Source organism: Alternaria novae-zelandiae (assembly GCF_023758075.1).
Source record: "Alternaria novae-zelandiae strain BMP 2774 chromosome Unknown scaffold_2, whole genome shotgun sequence".
Classification (NCBI taxonomy): domain Eukaryota; kingdom Fungi; phylum Ascomycota; class Dothideomycetes; order Pleosporales; family Pleosporaceae; genus Alternaria; species Alternaria novae-zelandiae.
The window spans coordinates 2,513,478-2,536,892 of record NW_026056962.1 but is presented as its reverse complement, the minus strand read 5'-3'; the positions used below and the strand labels follow the sequence as shown (position 1 = coordinate 2,536,892).

The window sequence follows — 23,415 nt, the reverse complement described above, 5'->3', positions numbered from 1 at the left end:
CCTGCTGGGCCCTCACCCTGCTCGATCTCTACCACCCCGGCAAGCCCATAGCTATGCTACGCACTACGATGGACCTGGCCTCGCTCTATTTCACAAGGTTGGGAGGCCAGAGCAGCGCTGCGTTGCAGCACTTGAGTGTGAGGGACATCACAGCGTTGGTCTACTGAGATGACGAGCTTGGAGGGCACCTCTCTGCCCATCGCAATCTCAACGATGCGAACGATGCCACCTAGGCAGAGTTTCTTTCACAAATGATTCGAGAGAGACCAGGGATGCAAGAGGGCGTTCACGACATAACGACTTTCACGACACGATACGGATGATACTATGGCATGGCATGATACCAACGGCGTTCATTGGATTTGGGAGTACGGCGTATACATCCTTCTTCTCTCGGCCAGCCCGGTTATCGCGCCGTCGAAACACCAACACAACAACACCACACCACCACAACCACACAACTAAACACAGCTCTCCCGTCCACAGCTGGCCACCCATCGCTACCCCATTCCAGACTCAGCCTCACAACCACATATCGTAACGGCACACACAACTGTTCCACGGACCACAACCACATATCGCAACGACACACACAACTGCCCCAAGGACCCAGCCATTGAAGTGTTGTTACCCTAGTATGTACGAACCGTCACAGCGAAAACGACACGATGTCTGAATTTAACAAATCCACAATTCTTAGGAGCCTTCCAAAAGCCCTAGAAATTGTGGATTTGTTAAGCTCAGACAACGTTTCGTCCGTGACGGCTTGCATACTAGGGTAATAACTACTTTAAAGGTCTGGGTTCTCACAGGCCGTTAGTTAGTCAAGGTGGTGAAGGAAGCATGACGATGGACAGCAGGGAAGATGTTGTGGGCTGGTAGGGAACAAAGGGGAAACCGCACGCGCAGGTCGTGGTGCAAGGAGCTAGTTTGAGCTTTGCTTTGTTCTTTATATTTGATATGAATACCCCATTTCCATCAAACTGCATGTTTTCACTCCACACAGTACATGCTCAACATACTCGACTCAAGATGATCTTGTGATAAAATGCATTCTCTTTCCATGACATCTAGCTCAACAGACAGGCTTTCACTTGCCCATCCGCATAATCCCCAGCAATTTCATACCAGAAAAGTAACAGACCTTCCCACGCGCCCGATGAACCCACGGAACCCGAGATAACCGAAACACAGAATAGACACTAAGATCCTGTAGCGATTGTTTAACTCCCTTGTCCCCCGTTTGCGCCGTTTGTTTGAGTTGATTTGAAAAACACCGATTTGAATGCATGTTGATGTGAAGATCGAGACAAAGGAAAACTGGTCATGTTGTGATGGAAGGGATTCACTGCGTGGCTTGGTGGTTCAACTCGTGCATCATGCTTACTTCGCCGAGGTGCTTCTGGTCGAAGTGTGAGGGGGAGTGGTCGTCTGAGACGAGTTGAATGGGCGGCGCGGGGCTAATTTCGTCGTCGTCGTTTGAGTGAGTGTCCTGCGTCTTTGGTGTCTCTTCACTCGGCCTGAGCGTCGTTGTGCTCTCAGCTAGCGGGTCTGAGGTCTGGCTCTCTGCGGCTGTTGGAGCTTCAGGCGCTTTGCCGTTCGCAGTCGTAGCTTTTTCTTCGGTATGCGTCTCGCCCACGTCCTCGATATATTGAGGCTTGTTCTCATTCTTGTTGTCGTCTTCGGGGGTGATCGCCTTTGTAAGACTTTGGAAGTTGAACATTGGCTCCGTGCTATTCGAATCCTGTGGAGGAGTATCGGTGTCGCCCTGGGCTAAGCTGATGCCTGATGCGTTTGAACTAGGCACGTAAGAAGAGCCAGGTGCGAGGTTTTGGTTCTCTTGCTGTTGTAGTGAGTTTTGGAATGAGTCGGCGAACGAAGACGAGGACGAGGAGGCGTTGGATTTATTGCGCTCGAGATGAGAAGGAGCCGGATTGCTGGTGTCAGATTTCTCCCGCTGAATCTGTGCGCGACTAGCTTCAAGATGCTTCTGCGGGTCGTCCTTGGTAGCCGGCGTGTTCAAAGTCGACGTCGGTTCTGACATGGGATTGAAGCCACCGGCGCCACCAGACCGATCAACTCCCTTTCCTTTCCCAGCCGCCGAAGAGCTGCCCGCCTCCGTTTCGTCGATGCCATCAATCTCGATGGGGTGGAAGCCACTGCCGATATTCCGTTGGGCTTTGGCAACTTTCTTGATTTCCTTGGCCTTCTTCTTACCCTCCTTCTTGGCTTCTTTGGCGGCGTCCTTCTCTTCCCTCTTCTTGCGATCTTCCTCGGCTGCCAGACTCAGGCGTATTGCTTCCATCATCATAAGCTCCTCGAGGTCGTCAATCCTGTTTCCTCTCCTAGAGCTTATTCGGCTGGGGTATAGGTCGCCCGAGTTTCCTGGCTGACCGGATGAGCTTTCACCTTCACGCCTGGGTGTTCCGTGTCCACTGCTACCAGCGCTGTCGGTAGTGAAGATTCGCCTTCGTCTTCCAAGGCCGAATCGGCTCTCTCCCTGTGGAAGGTTTCCCATCATGTACGCGGCATTGTGTAGCGCAGTAGCCGCGGCAGCCCTTCGCAAAGCGTGTGATTTGGCGTCTGCCAGTTTCTTGGCCCAATCGGGTCGCACCATGTCGGTTGTTATCACAGTCTTGTCCGTGACTGCCAGTGACGTCGCCCTTCTTCTACCAGGGCCGGCCGCAGTAGGCGAATTCAAGGACGAGGTGGATGACATTGCCGACGTCGCGCTACCCATGCCGTTATGACCCTGCCCATTATAGACGAGCCCTCTCCTAAAAGGCGGCGGCTCGTAGGTCACTCCAAACTCGGTTTGTGTGCAGTACGGGCAAGCAGCTGCTTCCGAGACCAGCTGAACCTCTTCCTCCGGCTCAGCAGATTGCGCACCCTCACCGCCTGGTTCTCCGTGGTGCTCTGGTGGATGCGGATCGGGTCTCTTGATCTGAACGAAGCACTCTGAGCAGATGGGCTGATCGCAGCAACGCGTCTTGTTCAGATGTGGCGGGTAGTACATGAAGCAGATGGGGCACTCGGAGGCATTCTTGTAGAGAAAAGCCTCGACCCGTTGGCCATTAACGTACGGGTCTTTTGGGAGGTGTAGTTCTTGCGGGGCCATGTCAGACTGCGAAGCATTGCGGGAACCGGTCGCGAGAGAGGCAAGTGTTTTGGCGCGGCCACGGAAGAATGGCGAGGACGAGGAGTTGTTCGCGATCGGAGAGCCAGGCGAGGGGAGGGAGAAGGTGGGATTCGACGGGGAGAGGCCACCTCCGCGCTCAGGCTCTTGAGACATGGAGCGAGCGCCCATGGGCACCGTGAGCTTGTTGAGACTGGGCTCCGAGCTGCGCGGATTCCATGCCGTGCTGAGGTGGTTGTTCGTGGTGACTCGGGGCGGCTCTTCGGGAGGGATGTCATCTGCGGCGGGCAGCGGGCGGCCGTTGACGACTTCGACGAGCTGGTGCTCAGTCCAAGTATCTTCGTGGTCATCGAGACCGCGCCAGAAGGGAGCGAGTCGTCGCTCAATCTATCACGTGTGAGTTCAGTTCTCGTATCGTTCCTCGTATCACGGATAGAGGCATACCTGTAGCTGCCGCACCGTGGGCTTGCTAAAGTCCTCTGGTCCCGTGTACACCCCGAGCGTGACCAGGTATCCTCCGTCGACGCCTTCCTCCTTCAAACTCCTCTCGCGCTCCTGGGCCCTCAGGATACGGTCCTTCTCCAGCTTGCGGGCCTCGCGCTCCGCCTTTGTCTCCCGGCGCGGTTCGAGGGCGGGGTCGCGTTCGGCATTGTCGCCGGTGCGTATGCCGAGGAAAGACAGGTCCGGTCGGCTGCCTCTGTCTCTCCGCGAGTTGCCATAGGGACTGTTCCCCGGCCTGTCGTGTGTGGATGCGGCGGGCCCGGCAGTCGAGGGCGAGGTGGGCTGGTGGGCGCTGGAGCGGCGGGCGTGGCCTCTCCGCTCCGGCGCGGCCTCTTTGCCCTGCGAGTTGCCCATGGTGCGGGTGGAAGGATGGATGGAGGAATTGGATTATCGATGGTGAAAGCGGATCGCGCCGGGCTCGCAGCAGGGCGGGCCGTGGATGCCCAAGTGCCAGTGACGCAGTCTGTGCGGGCAGGGATCAGGTCGTTATCGCGACGGCTAGCGAGGGAGAGGTGGTGGGCGTGTCCGGTGCAAGATAGCCGGTGTCACAAGGACATCGATGCTGGGGACTGGCCGTGGATGGCCCTTTCCGACGCGCCTCACGAGATGCGATTAGATAGACAGAGCAGTCGCGATCGACAAAAGGGGCGCATGGGCGAGGCAGGCAGAGGCAAGTGCAGTGGGGAGTGGGTGTCGACGAGCAACCCTGGAGTGATGGCGCCCTGGAGTCGACGATTCCTGGATGATGTCGTTGCTTGGCAGCTACGCAGCGGACTGTCGATCGCAAATGAATGTTGCGTATGTAGGAAGCTTAGGGCCGAATGGGCGGGGCGATGGAAAAGGCAATCAGGCGTCAGGAGCAGCCGTCGATCATGTCAGCTCAGCATGCCTTCACCATCATTCACAGAGCCGAGTAGTGACGAGGGTGCACGATGGAGGAGCAAACAGGCTGCGTGCTGGCGACATCTGGGCCGCCTATATGCAGCCATGGCATGCAGCAGCTAGGTCCTGGAGCTTGTGCCGCTTAGCCCGCGCCGCCACGATACCAATACCAGGAACCAACCTTGGGCCTTGTCCCAGTCTGCTATTCCCGCCCGCAGTCGGCGACCACCAACATCACCACTTCGTTGTCAACAAACACTCGAAATTCGCCCTCAAACACTGTGCTGTTCGCTACCAAGCAGACATTGGGCGGCACGCGAGCACTGCACCCCGCCCAAATGCGGGGCTCCAGACATTGACACTTGGTCAATGGGGTTGCATAACATGTTCCTTACTACCTCCCGTCCTACGCCGTGTCCACTGCTAGCCTCACCACCCTCGCGCCCCTTCAAAGGCCGCTACCGCCTCATGTCAGATCGTTCCAAATTCCCACGACGACTCCCAGTGGTATTTGTCTCCAGGGCCCGAGATCTGCTTGTCCAGCCGACCCCACTCCGGACTGTTCAACAATATTAGCTTGTGCCTGAAACGACGTCATCATCGACTTACTGGTTGATGCCATCAACGTAGTCTTGGGCCTCAATAGCGATGCACCCGTCGCGCGGGATAAATTTGTCTTGGCCAACAACACCCTGGGTGCTCTTGAACTCGCTCTTTCCGTCGTTCCAATTGCACGTGTAGAGGACAACGGCGTCTTGGTTCGTCGTCAACTTGGCCTCGATGCCACTGTATGCGCTCGATAGCGTGAGCACAGCTGCGCTCTTGTTCCTGGCCTCGTTGAACGCCCACGCGCCGTTGTAGCCGTGACACCCGTTGCCACAGTGGTTCTCGAATTCCTCGTTGCCTGACGCGAACCCAAGTTCATGCGGTGCGGACCAGACTAATCAAATCAATATCAACTCATATTAGGTTCACATAGAGATTACTCACAGTCATCAATGGCTCCAGCGGGGATTTGCGCAATCTCGCCAGTGGGAAGAGCGTTCGCATCGGCGACGAGCGCCCGCTTGGCCTCTGGCATGTACACGGTGTGGTTCCAGACTGTGCGGTTGTCAGGGCGTTTGAAGGCATCGAGCTGGAAGTAAGTATGCTGCGTCAGCATGAGCGGCGTCTTGGCCTCGGGGGATGTGGCATCCATGGAGATGTGCCACTTGTTCTTCGAGACCGAGTACGTGACGCTCGCATCCACACGGCCAATCATACCCAGCGAAGAGTTGGAAGCATCGCTGATGGAGAAGGTGATGGACGAATTGGTCACGGCGCTGACGTTCCACATCCTGAAGGACCAGTTGTTTGTACCACTGTGGAGGGTGTTTGGGCCATCGTTCTTCTCAGTGTGGTACGTGACGTTGTCAATGGAGTACTCGCCGTTGCCAATGCGGTTGACATATCGTCCTGGGATGGCATTGTAGACGGGGTGTCCGGGGTCGACGGCTGGATATTGTTAGTCCATGTGCGATGAACGCGCGACAGCAGCTTACGGTAGTAAGACGTGTTGTCGTAACCTAGGACGATGTCTAGCTCCTGGCCTGCCGGGTCTATATTCTATTAGTAGACGCCATGTAGCATTCTAAGTTTATTTTACCTTTGACGAAAAGGTTGGTGAGAGTAGCAGCATAGGGAATGAATTGCGCCCTGATTCCCTCGGCCTCAATCGTGTACCTCCCCTGCGCGTCTGGATGTGGAGAGCCTGGGTGTGCAAGCGCACCTTGTGCTGCTGCAGCGGCAAGAGCGACTGGGAGATACCTCATGGTGAAGCAGGCTAAGAAGTACTGTAGTGGGAAGGAGCAACCGCGCCAGCAACTGTCCAACCTACAGCACCCACATCTTTATACATTGCAGTCCAAAAGCCCCCCTCCAAACCGCATGCACCTTCATTTCTAGAAGTTCGCCCTGATATTAATCATCACTGGCGTCATGGGTGTATCCGGGGTTAAACGGGGGCTTGGCCATATAAAGCAATCTGTCTGAAGTATTACTCCGGCACCTCCTGCAGGTACTAGGTGCCTTAGCCGGGCGTCTCTATGCTCTAAGTAGACACCTGAGTGCATTGTGTCTTGTTTACTAAATCAAATCCGGGGTTGGTCTTTGATGGAGTGTGGAGGGCAAGACGCGCAGGCGGTTCTGCGGCACGTTACTTGCCATGTGGGGCGACGAGCCGGATGTGAAGAGGCTTGCTCCGGGGATGCCCTTCTTCCACCTGCAGCGAGCCTTCGACGTCACCGGATTCCATCGCAGCTGAATCTCTGGCATCTGTGGAATATACTCGCGTCGCTCTCCGAAATCTTTTTCCTGGAAAATTGGTGTCGTCGCCTCCTCTTTCCGCGTAACGAAGCTTCTGTCCTGTGCCCGAGCGATTGAATTCCTCACCTACCCTCTTCAACAATCAAAAGATTATAGGCTATGTCTCAACATGTTACACCAAATCGCGGCAGCTCTGGTGGGGATTGCGATTGCAGGACGTACGCAGAAGTAGGATTCGTCCCTTGACATCCAATAGCACCTGCCGCCTCTTGCCGCGTGTCTGGTTGCCTAACATACCCATGCTTGGCAGCTGATGGGCTGAAGGTACATTGGAAGGATCGAACGTACTCACCTCAACAACCCCTACCAACAAACTCTTCTTAACCCCTCACCATGGGCGCGCTTGAATTCATCTGCGACCGAAGGTTCCACCGCAGTTTTGTGCTTCCCGCCAACCCAGATGCCGACCGACCCAAACCCTATCATGTGTCTTACTCCGACTTTGGCGACGCCGACAGCAACGCAGTCGTCTTGTTCTGTGGAGCTATGTTTGGGCAGCGCCTGTCTTACTCCCCTTTGGATCAATTAGCAAAGAAGCATCATGTCCGAATTATTCATCCGGATCGTCCTGGGATTGGTGGCAGTGATGCTGTGAAGCCTGAGAAGCGGATTCAGACCTGGCTCGGTTGGTGAACGCGTTCTCTCACTAAGGCGGCTAACTCATCCACGTAGAAATGGTTCCCCAACTCCTGGCGCATTTGAATATCGAGCATGTTTCGGTTGCTAGTCACAGTGGAGGCGACATCTACCTCATGAACCTGATCCTCGCCTATCCACATTTGCTGAACCCCAACCATCCATACATCTGTTTCTTCGCTCCGTGGGTACACTACTCGCACACGAAGATGACGCATCTACAGGCTACTGGGCTTCTTCCCGCGTCTCTAATAGGGAAGATGGGCCCCGTCGCCAGATTCATTAATCAGAATGTCGTTCCGCTGGTTGGCTTGAGCGGCACCCTTGTTCAAGGAATATCCACTTCATTGTCGCGCTCAAGCCCTACTGCAGGCCCAGTCGCTCTTGCAGCGTCTGAAACAATTGAGCCTCGAGAGCCAAATGATGGCCCTCGCGACACTCTATACGATGTCGCACTTGACGATCCAAAAGTCGTGGACGATCTGCGAAACCACATCACCAAGTTCGTTTTCGCAGAATCAGTGGACGGCGTGTCAATGGACACACAGATGTTCTTGAGACGCTCTGTTCCGTGGAGCACTCCCATAGTCGAATGGGAAGATCTTGACGACGCAGTACAGCTCCTGTCCAAGACCATTGGCGAAGATGATCGACTGGCAGGAAACAGACGGGTCTGGGATATCGACTGCATGCACGCAGAACAAGACCAACTGGTCGGCGATAAAGGCAGGGATTGGTTCAACGCGATATGGGTACCAAGCCAAAGCTATGATTACAAAAATGAAGTGCTCCCAGGTACCGATCACGACTTGTTGGTGGACCCTGCCTTTGGTGGGAGCGAGAAATGGTTGCAGCGGGTTAGCGAGTCCTGGAAGACCTCGCAGCCCGTCGTAGCGGCTGCTTAGCATCAATTCTACCTTTGCATCGTCGCCTAGAAGTACGTTGATCGATAGCCAAGCCCTTGGTTTTCCTGTATCAGCATGCAAAAGTGATGACTCGTGCATACAACGGAGATAACATGGCACTTTGCAGTAACGCCGATCTGACGTCTTCATCCAAGCGAGTCGCAGGGCTGAACACGCGAACATCATCATAGCCCTGCATCGACCATGGCCGAAGACATGCACATCAACCCCCAACGCGCGAAGCAGCTCACCGAGAACATCGCGAGCATAACCTCGCGCATCAACGCCGCCCGCCAAGGCAGCAAAGAAGTAACGCCCACCCATCTCTCCAATCCCCCCAAAACCCACCTGCTAACACGCGGCACTTCAGGTCCGCCTCATCGCCGTCTCCAAACTCAAACCCGCAAACGATATCCTCGCGCTACACAAACCATCCTCCCCCTCGCAACCACCCCTCCAAACGCACTTCGGCGAAAACTACGTCCAGGAACTCCTCGAGAAGCACAAAATCCTGCCCCGCTCCATAAAATGGCACATGATCGGCGGATTGCAATCGAACAAGTGCAAGCAGCTGGCTGAACAAGTGCCGAACCTGTGGTGTGTGAGTAGTGTGGACAGTGAGAAGAAGGCGAATGAGCTGGAGAAGGGGAGGAGGGCGTTGGTTGAGAAGGGCGGGGAGGGAGAAGATAAAGTGGAGGGCAAGTTGAGGGTAAAAGTCCAAGTCAACACCTCGGGCGAAGAAAACAAATCCGGCGTCGAGCCCTCCGATACCCTTGCGCTATGCCGGCACATAATAGAGAAATGCCCCCATCTTCTCCTCCACGGCCTCATGACCATCGGCGCTATTGCACGCAGTCAAGCCACGACGCCCGAGACCGAAAATGAGGATTTTGTTAAGCTGAAGGAGGTTAGGGATCAGGTGGTCAAGGAGCTGGGATGGGAGCAGGGGCAGTTGGAGCTGAGTATGGGCATGAGTGCGGATTTTGAGGGGGCGATTAGACTGGGGAGTGATGAGGTTAGGGTGGGGAGTCAGATTTTTGGGGAGAGGCCGCAGAAGAAGGATGCTGTTATTGTGGAGAAGGAGACGAGGGGGGAGAGCTGAGGAAGATATTTGTATGGGCTGGCCGCAAGTGCTCGTATATCGTGTTATGAGAAGACGGGAGCGACTATATCTCTTCTCGGGCACATGAACGCGAAGGATCTTGATGATCTCATCAATTGCATGAGCGGGGTTTCAATGAATGCAGGCGCCCATTCATATTATTTTCACATCCGTCTCTACTTTCTTGGTGTCCATTGCTTCTAATGCTCTGCTGTACGTGTATTTGTATCGTTTTACATCCGTCGCTCCTTTCTTGGCGTCTATGTTTGACCAGTACATGTAATTGTGTCGTTCAGGGGGCGAGTTATCCATGCAAAGCAAACCAATACGCACGTATTCGTCTTGTTTGCCTTCTGCGGCCTGCAGGACAAGCCAACGTTGGTACCTGGAATCGACGTCGAGTTCGAAGAGCTTTAGCGCGAAGACCCGCTTGCCGACCTGATCGTGACAAATCGTATCCCAATGAACTCTCCAGCCAAAGATGGCATCAACACGTTGCCCTTCTAGTATGAGACTGAGACCGGAAGGATTTCCAGTCGTTTGTATCTCTCCAGCCAGAACCTCCCCCCGCAAGGTAATGGACGCGGAGGATAATTGACCCGTAGGATCATCTCCTTCAGGGACTGTCAGGGCGTTAAGCAGAGTAGCAGATGTTTTAAGTTTGCTACCCTGCTTTGAGTGCCAGTACACCTCCCGTTGCGCCGCCGCCCACGACCAGGATGGAGCGTGCCATTTCCTGTGCTTGTCTGACGCCCACGGATAAGCGGACCAGCAAAGGCTCGGAATCAAGATACTTTCCCAGTGTCCCGCCAGGTATCTACCCATGTTTGAGGGAACGAGTTTGGCCATTGCTTGTATGGCGGGGAAAACGTCGCTCCGATATGTGAGTGACTTTGACGAGTATGCACTCACCAACTTCTCCCATAGCCATTCCAAATGCGCGAGGCTATAAGGGGCACGCAACTGATATGCAAAGAGCAATTTTGATCCAATAGGACTGCTTCGCTGATTGATGGGTTCATGATACCCGCATTCGCATCGACTCCTCTCTCGACATTCCCACCAGAGCTCCTGCTCCATGAAGTGAACGATTCTTCTAGAGAGCATCCGCTCCTGCAATACCCAGCCTCTTTCAGCTAGCGGAGTCTCCAATTTGGGTAGCTGCTCATGACAGCGAACTTCATATGTCATGGGGTCGCTGTTCGTGAACTCTTTTGTACGCGACATGAAGCGCTCATCAAGCCTCGTAAAACAACCCTGGTGAGGGTTCGCTGCTCGCGTCGCTGATAACGTGATAGATGCATCCGCATATATACTGGACATTCGGCTTCCTTCATGGCGCCAATCATCGATTGAGTCTTGTATTATACCTGAATGGCAGTCAGTCATTTATTGGAAGAGCTTTTGGTTCAAACGACCAGAAAACACTGACAGAGTGAGTCAATCCATAAATATCGGAAACCAATGCCATGGGCGAACGCGATGGCATCTTGAAATGTTTTGGGCAATTCTTCCCAGGGAATAGCGGAAGTGAATTGTTCGAAAGTTTGGGTAGTGGTCTGAATGACAGAATGTCCTCCCCAGCAATGACTCAAACAGGCGTACTCAGCGTTTTCATCACCTGAAGTATATAATCTAGCCTGTTTAAGCCCTTGTATCTGTATGACCCTTGTTGGAAGTTGCGAACGTGGGTTGGAAATCGAGGGAGGCTTGGAGACGTTCGAACGACATAGTACATGACTCCCAACGCATTCGGTATACCAATTCTGTACTTTTGCAAGAGCAACTGAAGAGCCCGTATGGCAAGTTATCGCAGGAGTTGACCGTATGAAACGCCATGGACATGAAGGGACTGCTGATATTAGCAAGACTGTGGTATTGATTGCAGAACAGCCTCAAGCTCGTGCTTACCGTCTGAATGAGGGGCATTGATTTCAGCGGGGTCCAAAGGAGTAGCCCTGAGTCCAACTCTTATACGGTCTGGTATAAAGTCTACAAAGCCTTCCCCATCGAAGTACTTGTCGCTAAAGTATTTCAACACCTTGGTACCTCCGAGGTGGACCTCGAATTGAATTACTTCTTCTCTAAGTCGTTTCATGTAAGGTTCTAGTGTCCAAGAGATGACCTCGCAGCCTGGACAGCCTTTCTGCGCAGCTATAGCGACCTCCCATACTGGCATATCTTGCGGTTCGTAGTCTCCAAGGCTGTGCCTTTCGCGATAGTCAAAATCCCACACCTCGTTCCCGAGATTGAGACACATGCGACATATTGACTCGGGAAGAACTTCAATTTCAGCCATTAGAAGCTGCGATTCGGGAGATGAAGATGGCTCCATTTTCATGCGATACTTTGATGTGGCATGGTCGGACTTGTTGAACCGCTCGCTACCCGCTTCGCCCACTTCGGTACGCGCACGTAAGTATCTGATGCCGCGAGAAGCAATGCAGAAGAGTGTCGACCAGATACGCAAAGAGTGTCAAAGTTTCAGTATTGGGAAGAGGGCGAGAGGTCTGTGACATGTTGAGGGGAAGACAAGGCAGCCACCACCTGGGCATTCAGCCTGATCACGTGTGTGCGGGGTGCAGGCGCGAGGCCACCAATAACGCTCGCACGACTCCGCGTGCGCTTTCTTGCAAGAATGCATTGTTCCATTCTTCCGGTTCTCACGTCATATTAAAATCTGGGAACACGAACGTCTTGATAGAGCAAATGCGGAGCGAAAGGGCGCAACTGCCGACTGCTTCTTCATTGTACCGTGCACTCAGATCCGGTAAAGCGTGTCCCTGCTCGTTCGTTCTTATTCCAAACACATAGCCAATACGACGTCATAACCCTGACCGCAACCTCCGAACGCCAAACTCTAACACCATCAACCCGGACTGTAAGCCAACGTCAACGTGCAACTCAGTGCCCTGATTAGTGTAGTTAAATTTTGGAGCTGCTGGCCTACAAGAACTCAATTCTACCAGCTCGCGAACGCCATCAATCAAACTCCCCATGCTTAATAATACGCCGTGTCTGGCACGTCTCGTCCCTAATCAAGTCAACCCCCTAATGCAACCAAGGGCTGGGCCGGCTTTGGGCTCTGGGATAGGATAATAAAGGCGGTGAAAGCAATCTGTGAAAGAGGAAGACTTAATTAGTCTACAATCACGCTTGACAGCAAAGAATTGGGGGTGAAAAGCATGAGTTGAGCTGCAGAGATGAAGTAAACTTGATATATCTATTCCACCTAGCAGATCGAGTTGGCGTTCCAGTAATAGTCTTAGCACACTCATAGCCATGGGCCTGAAGACGTCCACGCAAGCCGATGCTGCACGTCTCTTGATGGAAACGAGGAGACATCAAGAAAGCATCGAATAAGCTACCATAGGTAGGTCATACAGCTCTCTTCCTTAACATGGCCCACCCTCCTGAAACAAGAATTTAGTACCTTGATCGTAAAATCGCCTTTCGGTCTGGGAAGAACTTACCGCCTCAGGTGGGCATTCGCACAGGTTGTTACTGCTACACGCACCACACCTGAAACCAAAGCAATCAATGTCGAAATCACACCCAAGATCAGTGCAAGACGATTGACGTAAGAAGATGTCGTTCTGGTCTGGAATTCAGTATGAAGAAGAGTGCCTGGCATGGATGGAGAGCAATACCGTGTTTGAGGATATTCTAGGCCGAGCTGGAACTGCGGATACGAGCGTCAGGCTTGATACGAGCGCGAAGATGAGGGTCAAGGTCTTCATGGCTGCTGATGGTCTTGGAAAGGATCGGTTGGTAGAAGGTTTTGGATGGAGTCTTTTGTTTGCGGTGAAACTTAAGGGAGTGATGTCGTGAGTTAAGTGGTTTGGATATGTGTGATATTGCGAAGTCTGAAGCGCATCTTTATACTAAACCAGATGGACACCGAGAGACAATCAGTCAGTAACGTCATGGTCTTGGGTGACAGATACTGATGCATTGTAGCATCATCATGCTTTGTTCTACGTCAGTTGGTCCAGGGTAAGACAGTTTGGAAGTGGATATCGAACACATACATCAGTATCCGCAGACGCATCTGCATCTGATGACATCGCCTCATCCAAACACAAGAACTGAGACGGCGAATAAACTCAAGTTCTTACGTCGAATTGAATCCTACGACGTCAGTAGAGCTGCTCAGAGCCCGTGATAAGAAGCAGTTGTCGTTTGGATCGTCAGACATACGTGCTACCCCTCAATCCATTATCCACATTGCATCATGTTGGAACCTCGTGATAAGGTGAGCCTCTAATGCAGCATAGCATTTAGACCGGACCCACGTTTTACGCATGTTGATCCTCCTTGAAAACGCCACTCAGGCCTGGATATGCTACAGTAGCACCGTCTCGTGCACAATGCCGCACTGCCGCTCGCTAGGTATAGTCGACATGAAGGTGCTTTCAATCTCGATGTATTCCTAGACATCCTGCAGCACGTTTTAACACTTGACCCGAACAGTTGTTCTGCTGATGTGGCGATTCGATCTTCCTCGTGTGAGCAAACTGTTGGTCCGTTTTACCTACTAAAACGTGTAGTGGACCTCGCGAGACTTGAACGGATGCATACCTAAGAGTTTCAATCTATATTGCCACACTCCTTACTAGAGTTCGGCACGAAGCACATATGAGTGTTTCTGCGATCCTGGGCGTGAAAAAAAGTTTTACAACTTTACAAGACCACTTCTATCAGCAAGTACATCACCTAGGTATTCGTGTACGTGCTCGGCCGTGTGTAATGTAGGGAAGGCTACGCTTTCAAGGCAGCTCCTTCATTACCGTGCTTTCCGAGGTTGTCTAGCGTGCGGTAAACAAAAGCCACGCTCTCCATTTTTCTGTAGGTAATGCAGAAGAACTCTCTGCAGTCGAACTCATGCAAAGTAAGCAAGCGTTGATACAGCAGCCTAATGGATTTAAGGCCCCCTAAGCTCTGCCAAGGTACGGCCCGCAGCGGGTCCTATGCAACATTATGGTTACGATGGTCAGCGCTTGCAAGGCCGAGTTGCCGCACCAAGCTTGCCCAGTTATATAGCCAAGGCTAAGTACACCATGTCGCGATTCGTATTATGGTCTTCCAGTAATGAGGAAGCTTGAGTTGGGATCTCAACTAGTAGAAGATACCTAGGTATCTAAATGAGGAAAAGCGTAGCGAGACTCCCTACCTGGGTATGTACTGCGTGATTAATCAGCAGCCCTACAACAGAGAGTTGTGCTATTTACGCCCCGATCCTGCTAGTATTTGGCCCCATTGGTAGGGGATGCAGCGAATCGCGAGATGGTGTACATGCACCCATGCAATGAACTAGCCATCATCCGGTGGCCTCGTTTCTGCATGCACTGCCATATCAAGCGAACGGGTGATGTCACTTTTAGTTTGAGTATCGTATTCTCCGCACTGGACATGTTATTCGCACAGCGAAGCGACGTTCGCGAGAACAGCTTGGACAGCGTGAGTGCGGCAACCGCATACCTAGGTATGCATTCAAATTTCGACGACGAGCGCTGGAAGCCTGCCAATTCGATACTGGATGGCGACATCTACAAGCTGGATGCTGAGGCTTCTATTTGATTACACATACCAGTGCAGGCGTCCCACCACAATTATATCGCGTGGGGTAGTGCCGTTTGCCTTATTCTACGCCTTACGCCCCAGAGGAGCTAACATTCTACTTTCAGTATACATCTGGACATACCTAGGTAGTTTCGGATAGAACGGAGAGAGATCAGCGGTTTCCATTTTTTCAGTCGCTTTTCTCGTTGCATTCGATCAGGGAATATCGGGAGTCACGGCTACGACTGTCGCTGGTTAAACCAAACGGAGTCTACAGGACTGTGTTGAGATGCACAAAGCCAGTAGATTACGCCCGGGCAGTCTACAAGGACTGATCCGGTGAATATAGTCGCACCAAGAGCAGCTTTCGCTTTCAAATGACGAAGATCATCGACCGATTGCTGCGGGGAGAGGATGGGCTTATTCTCCAAGGCTTACAGCTATAAAATAAAATGCAATGGTACCCTCGAGCTTGCGTTGGCACCACACTCGTCGGTATCAGCATTGTGATTATCCCTCGAGCAGCGACTTCACCCAGTCATGCAGCTTTCCAACTCTCTTTACGCAGTTGCGTTTATCCTTGCCACTACGTCCACCAACGCGAACCCTATCGCTATTCAGGCAGAAAGCTCTACTGCGATTGATAAGAGAGCTATCATTGACTGCGGTGGTACGTCTATGTGATGGGGAGAGGATATTCAAGTGCTGATATTGAGAGAATAGAATCCTACCGCTTCACCCAGTCTGCTCAAGACAAAGGGTCAGCCACATGCTAACCCGCTGTTGGGTCAGAATGCTGATGTCTCTTAAGCTATAACGACGCGATTGGTCACCTTGACGCAGGTACTACGGTGACTGCTGGAGGGCAAGCAAAGAGTGAGTACCAAGCCGGATATACAAAACAAGTTCTTTGCTAACGACGCATGACAGCTGAATGTTAGTCTCACCATGACAGAGGCGTCGCTTATACGTACACTAATCATTCTTCGCTGTAGATCCTCGTTATTATGGCGACTCGGGAGGAGTCATCACCAAGCCTGAGTGCAAAGCCGCGGATGTCATTGATCTCCGCGAATATCCAGTTTTTGTCACAGGTGCTACATTCGTTGATGGAATGCAAGCCGGACAGGAGCGGGTGGTCATTGCACGGACTCCCAACCGTGGGCGCGTGAAGTGCGGTATCATCAGTCACCGAGGCCAACCCAGTGGCCAGTTCAAGTTGTGCGGTGTGTAGTCGCGCGCTGGGTTAACACAAGGATCGGATGATCTTGTTGCTTCCAGGCCGGAATACAGGAGGGACTGGCAACACTCGTTACTTAGTGTAGCGACTCACTATACGTCTCTCTTTCATCGTATTCGTGTAGTACCGCTCTTTACTTCTGTGCCGCATTTATCACTCATACAATGAATGCAAGACCACAAATCTCTCCGCTACACGGCTCGTGCTAAGAGTGACATGGTGATGATCGAGTGCTGAGGTCCAGAAATTCCAGAGTTGTGATTGGTTGATGAGTTAGACCACTTACAAGTCTGCGTTGATGTTGAGCTGGGTTCCAGTCACGTATTCAATAAAGTTGACATGCGGCTAGCGGCATGACCTACCTGCGACTTAAAAACCAGGCAGCAGCCAAGTCTTGACGACCTGACGTAACAGCATGCGCTAGATCGTGAGTCTGGCATCCTTCTGTATTGCACTGATAGTAAGATGACGTAGTTGGACAAGTCAGAATTGTGGGCGGGTCTAGGGTCTTCGACATAAGGCCATGGTCACCCGACCATCGATACCTCTCCAATATTCTCTGCCTTTACTTAATCCTGTCGCAGAACCTTCCTATTGTATACGACTTACAGTTCCTATCCGAAGAATCATCGAACCGTAGCCTGAAGCAAACATGGTCAGCGATTGGGTACAGAATCAAGAAGAGGGTTGGTTAGGCCGCCTACTTAACGGAGATTCTGGGGCCATTGCAAAGGAATCCACATTGTGGCACCTCTACCGCATCTTTGAGGATACAATGACTCGCAAAGCCTCAGCCAAGGACTCGGCGTTCAAAACAGCTTCTCTCGTCTCCTCTGAACCGAAAGCCTGGTATGACGTTATTGGGATATATGTCACCTCCGTAGAAAAGATCGAGGACGAAGATGCTCTGAAAGCACTGGTAGACTACATTGTGGAACTGGCAAGTCTTCCCGACGCTATCAACGAGAGTCATGAAACGGTCGTCATCGATCACATAGGCCACGCCGGGGCGTCGGTGCCCATTGAGCCAGGAGAACCTCTCGTGATGGGGTATGGAGGGAAGAGACTGTGGAGGGACTTGCCAGACTTGAGTATGGAAATAACAGAGCACTTTCAAGGTAAGAGATGCCCACAGTGTGCGCTGATTGCTTTGTTAGTTGGCTTACCCGTCAATATAGGCCCTGAGCAGTACCTTTCAGATACACCATCGCCAGCGGACCTTGAAACTGCAAAGACGTTGTGGAAGAACTTTAACACTTTCCTCGCCCTCAGAGCCACAAGCGCTAGGGCCCAGACAATTCCAGTCCTTGCAAATGGAATTCGCATGGCCCGCATGACCTTGGTGACAGCCCTCGAACACTCGCCAAACACAAGCAGGGGCAAGAATACTGATCTGCACATACCCGCTGCCGAGGCATGGTTCCGGATTGCGGGAGATGAGATTGAAAAGCTTTGTGAAGCTGGGACAGAGACGTTGCCCCCGGGTGATCTTTGGGCCAGTCAAGGTGGCGGGGACGCTTGTGACAGTGCTAGATTGGGGTTTTGGAAGAGAAGGATGTCTGAGGTGGGGGCCAAGTATGGGGAAACGGCGTAGGCAAAGTTGTAGCAGAAGGCAGCGTGGCGGATACATCACCGTAGCATGGAAGCTTTGATACTCACATATCGAAGCGAGGCGGAGACAATGCACAGGCGCGCCATCCACAACACCACAAAAGCTCATTAATATGCCTACATTTCATGATTACGTAGCTCCCGGTAACTCGCAAATAACTTGTATAATACAAACACACCTAAGCAGCAGGATCTAAGAATCCCTCCAGTGTCTCATAGTTCAACGGCTTGAACAACTCGTTACTCAGATCCGCACCGCTACTGCCCAGTAAGCCTTCAAAGTTCTCGAACGCTGCGTCGAAATTCAACCAGTCTGGCGACTGTTCAGCGAAACCGAAACCCGCGGGTGGGCCCGTCATAGGCGCCGCGCGATCTGCACGTTCGCTACTTGTGGGGTGTTGACCGGGTGTAGGAGCGCTTATCGGGTTGAGAAGACTGTTCATGGGCGAGTTGGCGTGAGGATGATTTTGGTGTTGTTGGAGCCGAGGGTCGATAGGCGTCTCTCCCATGTTCTGCGTCCATGGCTGCGACTGATTTAGTGGTGCCATTTGGTTGCTATGTGTGTTTTGTGGTGCCGGCGGCTCCGTCTTCGGCTCGGTCGGTCGGGGTTCGGCTGGAACCGGTACCGGCGTGTTGACAGCGTTGGTATTACGTCCTGCTGCATTGCTGAGCACAGCTCGTCCGAGATCAGCTGTCGTGCCCGCAGACCACCAAGAGTTCCGTAATCGGTCGAGAAGGCGGACGCATTGCTTGAGTTCTTCGGTGGCGCGGTTGACGTGGACCTTTAGGCGGCGAGAGCGGAAGTGACGATACACCACGCTGAGGGCTACACCGAGTGCGTAGGGTACAATGGGAAGCGGTGGGAGTAGCTCGGGGGATTCAGCGTTGAGAAGATGGATCACTCGTGTCGCGGAGAGACTTTGTCGGACGTAGGAGGGTGTTGACTTGACCGGCGCGTTGATGGAGAGGGATTTGTGGGAGGCCATGCACATGGTGTGATGGAAAAGCGATAGAAGACCTGAAGATATTAGCAAAAATTAAAATCGGGATTTGAAGCAGATTACTCATGATAGGGCCATCGAGCTTGTCTTCGCCGTCTCCAACCATCTCTTCAAACCCTAAGAAGTCATCACCTTCCCAGCCAGTCTCTTCAGCAGCTCTGCCAGGCCTATAGTAGTCGATGACTTTGTCCAACATCTCGGAGATTTGAAGCCAAATTCCAAATGGGCTTGATCTTTTTTCCGGATCTTGAGGGAGCTGTCTCAAACTGTTGTCGCGATCGTGCATCAGCAAAGGTCTTCCGTTCATACAAGCGTTGATCTTATCCAAACTCCAAAGACACCAGAAGACATCCTCCAAATTGCCTTGGGATTCCGAACTTTGGTTTTTCCATTGATGTCCAAATTGGAGGCCGAAGGTATGCGCGTGATGGATGGCTTGTGCAAGATGCATGGAAGCTTGCTCAGCGCCATCTGGACCTTCGCAATGAAGTGATATGAGAGCAAGCACTTGGATGAGCACGACGCGATTCTTCTCCAACTTTGCTTCGATCCCAACAATGACGGCATTGTAGAGCCTTTGAGAGAACTCGCGTGGATTGAGTGGCTGGGTCTCGTTACCCAAATAAAGGTGCTTGGCGGCTGTTGCGTGTTTTGAAGCGACAATACAAATTGCTTGCATCAGAATTCGAGGTTCCCGACCATAGTTGTACTGCTCGTAAAACAGCTCCTTGTCCACAAGCGGGAGCAGCGGATGGACGTGGCTGAAGTAGATCTCGAGAAGCGCCGTTTGGTTCATACGAGAAGGGAGTATATCAACTCCGACCGCGTCTAGGTAGGTTAGGAGAGCCCTAGATACCTGAGCCTCCTGGTTGGAATGCGGACCTGTTTCTACTATCCGCGAAGCGCCTGAACCCACTTGCGACGATGCCTGTCTCTGATCTCGTTCTTCGATCCATTGTCCAATGGGAGGATGGCTGGGCGACTGAGCAGTCTTTCCACGCTCGGAGTGAACTTGCTCTCGCAAGACGGCTTCAGGGTTGAGATAGCCCAAGAAGTTGGGTGGTGTTTGGACTGTGTGGTCCGAGGCCGGGCTTTGCGGCGGCGGCATTGTGGATTGAGCATGACCGTAGTCTCCACGCGCCCCCCTGGGATCATGATAATGTCCGTTCGTAGAAGGGCTGTCTGAGGATGTCGGATTGCTTCCGCCACCACTTTGGGGAACGCTGCCGCCACCCGTGGCTCCCTCGTCATCATCAAACGTATGCGAGCACCTTTTCTAGTATAGCGTCAAATGATGGCCTTCAGAAGTTTACTGCTGGAGCTTACTCTTCTCTTCTTGCATGATTCGCAGGCGCGATGGACTCCTGCGCGACGCTGTTAGCTGCTGCTGCTTGTTGTGTTGCGCACGGTCTATACGCACTTTTGCGCTTTCGGAAAAACTCGTTATTCGCGGCAAATGTTATCATTGTCGACATGTCGGCAGCCTGTGAGCGCGCTTCGTTCAGACAGCGCAGGTTGTGTATCGCAGATAAGAGTCGCTTGGTCTCCGTAAGACAACACGAGGTTGACGTTGCCAAGGTGGTGTTTCGCACACGTGATACGGTCGCGCGCCTGCCGCCTCCGCATTTGTTGGCGCTTGTGGAGCCGAGGCGATGGATTGGCCGCCAAAACCGTGAAACCGCAGGCATCACGAAACCTGCCCTACCGTTCGCATATTGCGGAGCAGCCCGGCTCGTCAATGTTGCTTACATCAACCTATACCCTGAAGCATACGGTGCGGTTTATTGTTAAGATACTAACAGGCAGAAGCCGATGTATGCGTCAGGCCGTGTTTCTGTCGTAAATATCACAACACGGCAACAGCGACCTTTCGCGGAGCTCATCTCGATACGGTCTCGTACTGGATCACTCGCCTTCCGTCCGTCCCGTCTCGCTCTATCACCGATACGGCTGCGCCTCCTATCACCGATAGTGCTGCTAATCAGACTCGCTCTAGTCGACTTGACGTATCCCCGCACCAAGAGATACGAGTACTTCCATCTCTCACCTTGTTTTAAAATTGCGCCTGAGGGCTTCTTTCAACATCACTCGCATAAGTCATGGATAGCTCGTCACAATGCGCCATCGCATCATCTGTAGATGGCAACCGAGGCAGCCGTGGAGGGCGTCTCGCACCCGTTCTAATCTTATGTACCCTTCTCGGGCCTTGATATGCCATGCGCGGACCACGTACCTGGAGAAACCATGGTAATAGCATCTGACAGCCTTGCCGCACGCTTCATCGATACCAATCGGATGGCATGGCAGGCCTCCCATTGCCGGTGCACGTTCCATGTCGTGCGGAATGGACAAATACACCAACAAACCAATCCAAAAATAAGACAACCGGGAGGCACTTATCAACGTTTCATGGTTTGTCGGACTCGCAACATTGGGGCCTGGATACCTTCAACACACCCGAACGTATCTATGTGTTCGGCGTAACGAGCATGTATCCGTCCGACGATGCTTTCATCAGATGCTCACCTCCAATCTGGTGTCATGTGTATGTCAAGTCGTTTGTCGCTCAGAGAGATTGTTCTGTCACCCAACGTGACGGTATTAATCACAAACTCATCAGACTCCCAGCTATAAGTACATGGATGTAGAAGCTACTAATCCACCCGATTAACATCTAGTATGGTCGAGCCAGAAGCCGGTATCATGCGCCTTGCACGCGAGACTCGTCAGATGATTTACGATTACATCGTCAGCGACACCCCAGATCGGACTATCAGAGTGACACTGGTCAAGTCGACACTGAATTCGAAAGACAAGCTTCAGAAAGACAAGCCCCGGAAGGAAGAGCCCCCGAAAGACAAGCTTCATGTCGAGAATTGGGGAACTATCCTGAATCTTATCTGCACGCATTGGACCTTCGAAAACGAAGTACTATCCTACCTGTACCAAAGCTTTACATTCGTATTGACAGATAGCGAACGCACTTGTCGCCCCATTGTCGGAGCTTTCTATCGAGCCCTGGCGCCTAAGAACAGAGTCCGTGTACGAAGGATTGCCATTACTTTCTTTACCATCCGTGGCCTTTTCGACCCGGCCCATTTCACTGATTCGTCTGTGCTTCAACATTCCCAGGAACACCGTCTTAGCATCATCGATAATGCCCATCTCCACCCGTACGTACTCAAAACCTTGGCTCCAAGCGATGATAGAGGCCTTCGGAAAACACAAGCCAAGTTAGTCGAAGAACTCGGTTATGCACTCATAGTATTGAACCAAATGCCGAGTTTGGAGTGCCTCACACTCGGTGTCGATGTCCTTGAGTTTCTAACCGAAAGTATCCTCCAGACCGATAGTTTAATCTACCGGAGCGAGCCATCGGTGCCAACATCCGATCTTACTGTTATCATCGATCAAGTCAGGCAAGGTAAACTGGGGCGCTTGCATCGTTTGATCAATGTCTTGGGTAGGGTCAGAAGCCTAGGTAAACTGCGCTACATTCGACTGGAACTAGACTGGAGTGACTTCGTGCAGGACGAATATCAGAGGGCTGGTGTGACGTTTGGACCATCATGGACGAGAGACGTCAAGAAAGAGATGGAGCTACGATTCAGAAAAATGGTCACTGCATGTACCAGGAGCATGGTTGCAACGACGATATATAATGAAAAGTTGGTGTTGGATTTCCCCGGTATCATTGTTGTTCCAGGGAATATCTAACGAGCCATCGTACTTGAACAATACACCGGCCGACCCGCATCATATGTATCTGTGAGGACGTCTTCTCCTATCTCATTTCCAATCCTCCTCCCTTAGCCTCTTCCTAACATCCATCAACGCCCTGCCCAGAAGATTCTTCCCCCACCGATACCGATTCCTCTCCGCATCCTTCTCCGCAAACCCCACGCCCCAGATCCTATCATGCGGACTCGCCTCCACCAAGTCCCTCTCTCCAGTAGCCAACAACATGCCTCTCAGATTCTCCGCATCCTCGCTAATAGTAAACTTGTGGTAATTGCCTTGGGTCACAATCTCCAGTTTACCTGTCACCTGGTCAGCAACTTCTGCTCTCCAATGTACAGTGGATAGCAGAAAGTACGTACGTTCATCCCATACCTTCTCATCAAACCCGCTAACCATCCGTCCTAGCTCTTTATGCGTCTTCGGGTCCGTAGTCTCGAGCATTTGTTCCGCAATCTTTTCGTCGTTGAAACAACGCGCTTTTTGCACCATCATCCACATTTCGGTTGTGACGTAGGTTTCGGAGTTGAGCGTGAACTTGGACCAGTACCATTGGCAGAGGTAGCCGTTGCCGTCGCGGGGTTGCCAGAAGAAGACTGGTTTGGGGGCGGGTGGAGTTGAGGCTGAAGAGGATGCAGAGACAGAGGGGTGGGGGGTTGTTGTTACGGGCATGTTTGATGTTATTTTGCTATGTAAATGGTGGCTGGTGTGCTGGCGTGCTGTATCGCGTGGGCTAT

At 52.4% G+C, this 23,415-nt stretch overlaps 7 protein-coding genes across 7 annotated transcripts; 3 read left to right on the top strand and 4 right to left on the bottom strand.

Annotated features, from left to right (window-relative positions):
- Window positions 1-1,345: 1,345 nt before the first annotated feature.
- SIP5 (SNF1-interacting protein) lies at window positions 1,346-3,991 on the bottom strand (the record flags this gene model as incomplete). Its single annotated transcript, XM_049395533.1, has 2 exons — window positions 1,346-3,523; window positions 3,581-3,991. The coding sequence occupies 2 exons, from the start codon at window positions 3,989-3,991 to the stop codon at window positions 1,346-1,348; spliced, it is 2,589 nt and encodes an 862-aa protein (XP_049259397.1).
- A 999-nt stretch (window positions 3,992-4,990) lies between these two features.
- On the bottom strand, window positions 4,991-6,330 carry J4E88_001864 (uncharacterized protein; the record flags this gene model as incomplete). Its single annotated transcript, XM_049395532.1, has 5 exons — window positions 4,991-5,078; window positions 5,129-5,459; window positions 5,510-6,013; window positions 6,061-6,117; window positions 6,165-6,330. The coding sequence occupies 5 exons, from the start codon at window positions 6,328-6,330 to the stop codon at window positions 4,991-4,993; spliced, it is 1,146 nt and encodes a 381-aa protein (XP_049259396.1).
- Window positions 6,331-7,557: 1,227 nt separating this feature from the next.
- On the top strand, window positions 7,558-8,424 carry J4E88_001863 (uncharacterized protein; the record flags this gene model as incomplete). The annotated part of the gene is made up of 1 exon (XM_049395531.1): window positions 7,558-8,424. The coding sequence occupies one exon, from the start codon at window positions 7,558-7,560 to the stop codon at window positions 8,422-8,424; it is 867 nt and encodes a 288-aa protein (XP_049259395.1).
- Window positions 8,425-8,628: 204 nt separating this feature from the next.
- On the top strand, window positions 8,629-9,526 carry J4E88_001862 (uncharacterized protein; the record flags this gene model as incomplete). The annotated part of the gene is made up of 2 exons (XM_049395530.1): window positions 8,629-8,733; window positions 8,795-9,526. 2 exons carry the CDS (start codon window positions 8,629-8,631, stop codon window positions 9,524-9,526), a joined length of 837 nt encoding a protein of 278 aa, XP_049259394.1.
- An 8,592-nt stretch (window positions 9,527-18,118) lies between these two features.
- J4E88_001861 (uncharacterized protein) lies at window positions 18,119-20,048 on the bottom strand (the record flags this gene model as incomplete). Its single annotated transcript, XM_049395529.1, has 2 exons — window positions 18,119-18,957; window positions 19,004-20,048. 2 exons carry the CDS (start codon window positions 20,046-20,048, stop codon window positions 18,119-18,121), a joined length of 1,884 nt encoding a protein of 627 aa, XP_049259393.1.
- Window positions 20,049-21,619: 1,571 nt separating this feature from the next.
- On the top strand, window positions 21,620-22,657 carry J4E88_001860 (uncharacterized protein; the record flags this gene model as incomplete). Its single annotated transcript, XM_049395528.1, has 1 exon — window positions 21,620-22,657. One exon carries the CDS (start codon window positions 21,620-21,622, stop codon window positions 22,655-22,657), a length of 1,038 nt encoding a protein of 345 aa, XP_049259392.1.
- Window positions 22,658-22,729: 72 nt separating this feature from the next.
- On the bottom strand, window positions 22,730-23,350 carry J4E88_001859 (uncharacterized protein; the record flags this gene model as incomplete). The annotated part of the gene is made up of 2 exons (XM_049395527.1): window positions 22,730-22,980; window positions 23,041-23,350. 2 exons carry the CDS (start codon window positions 23,348-23,350, stop codon window positions 22,730-22,732), a joined length of 561 nt encoding a protein of 186 aa, XP_049259391.1.
- Window positions 23,351-23,415: the final 65 nt, after the last annotated feature.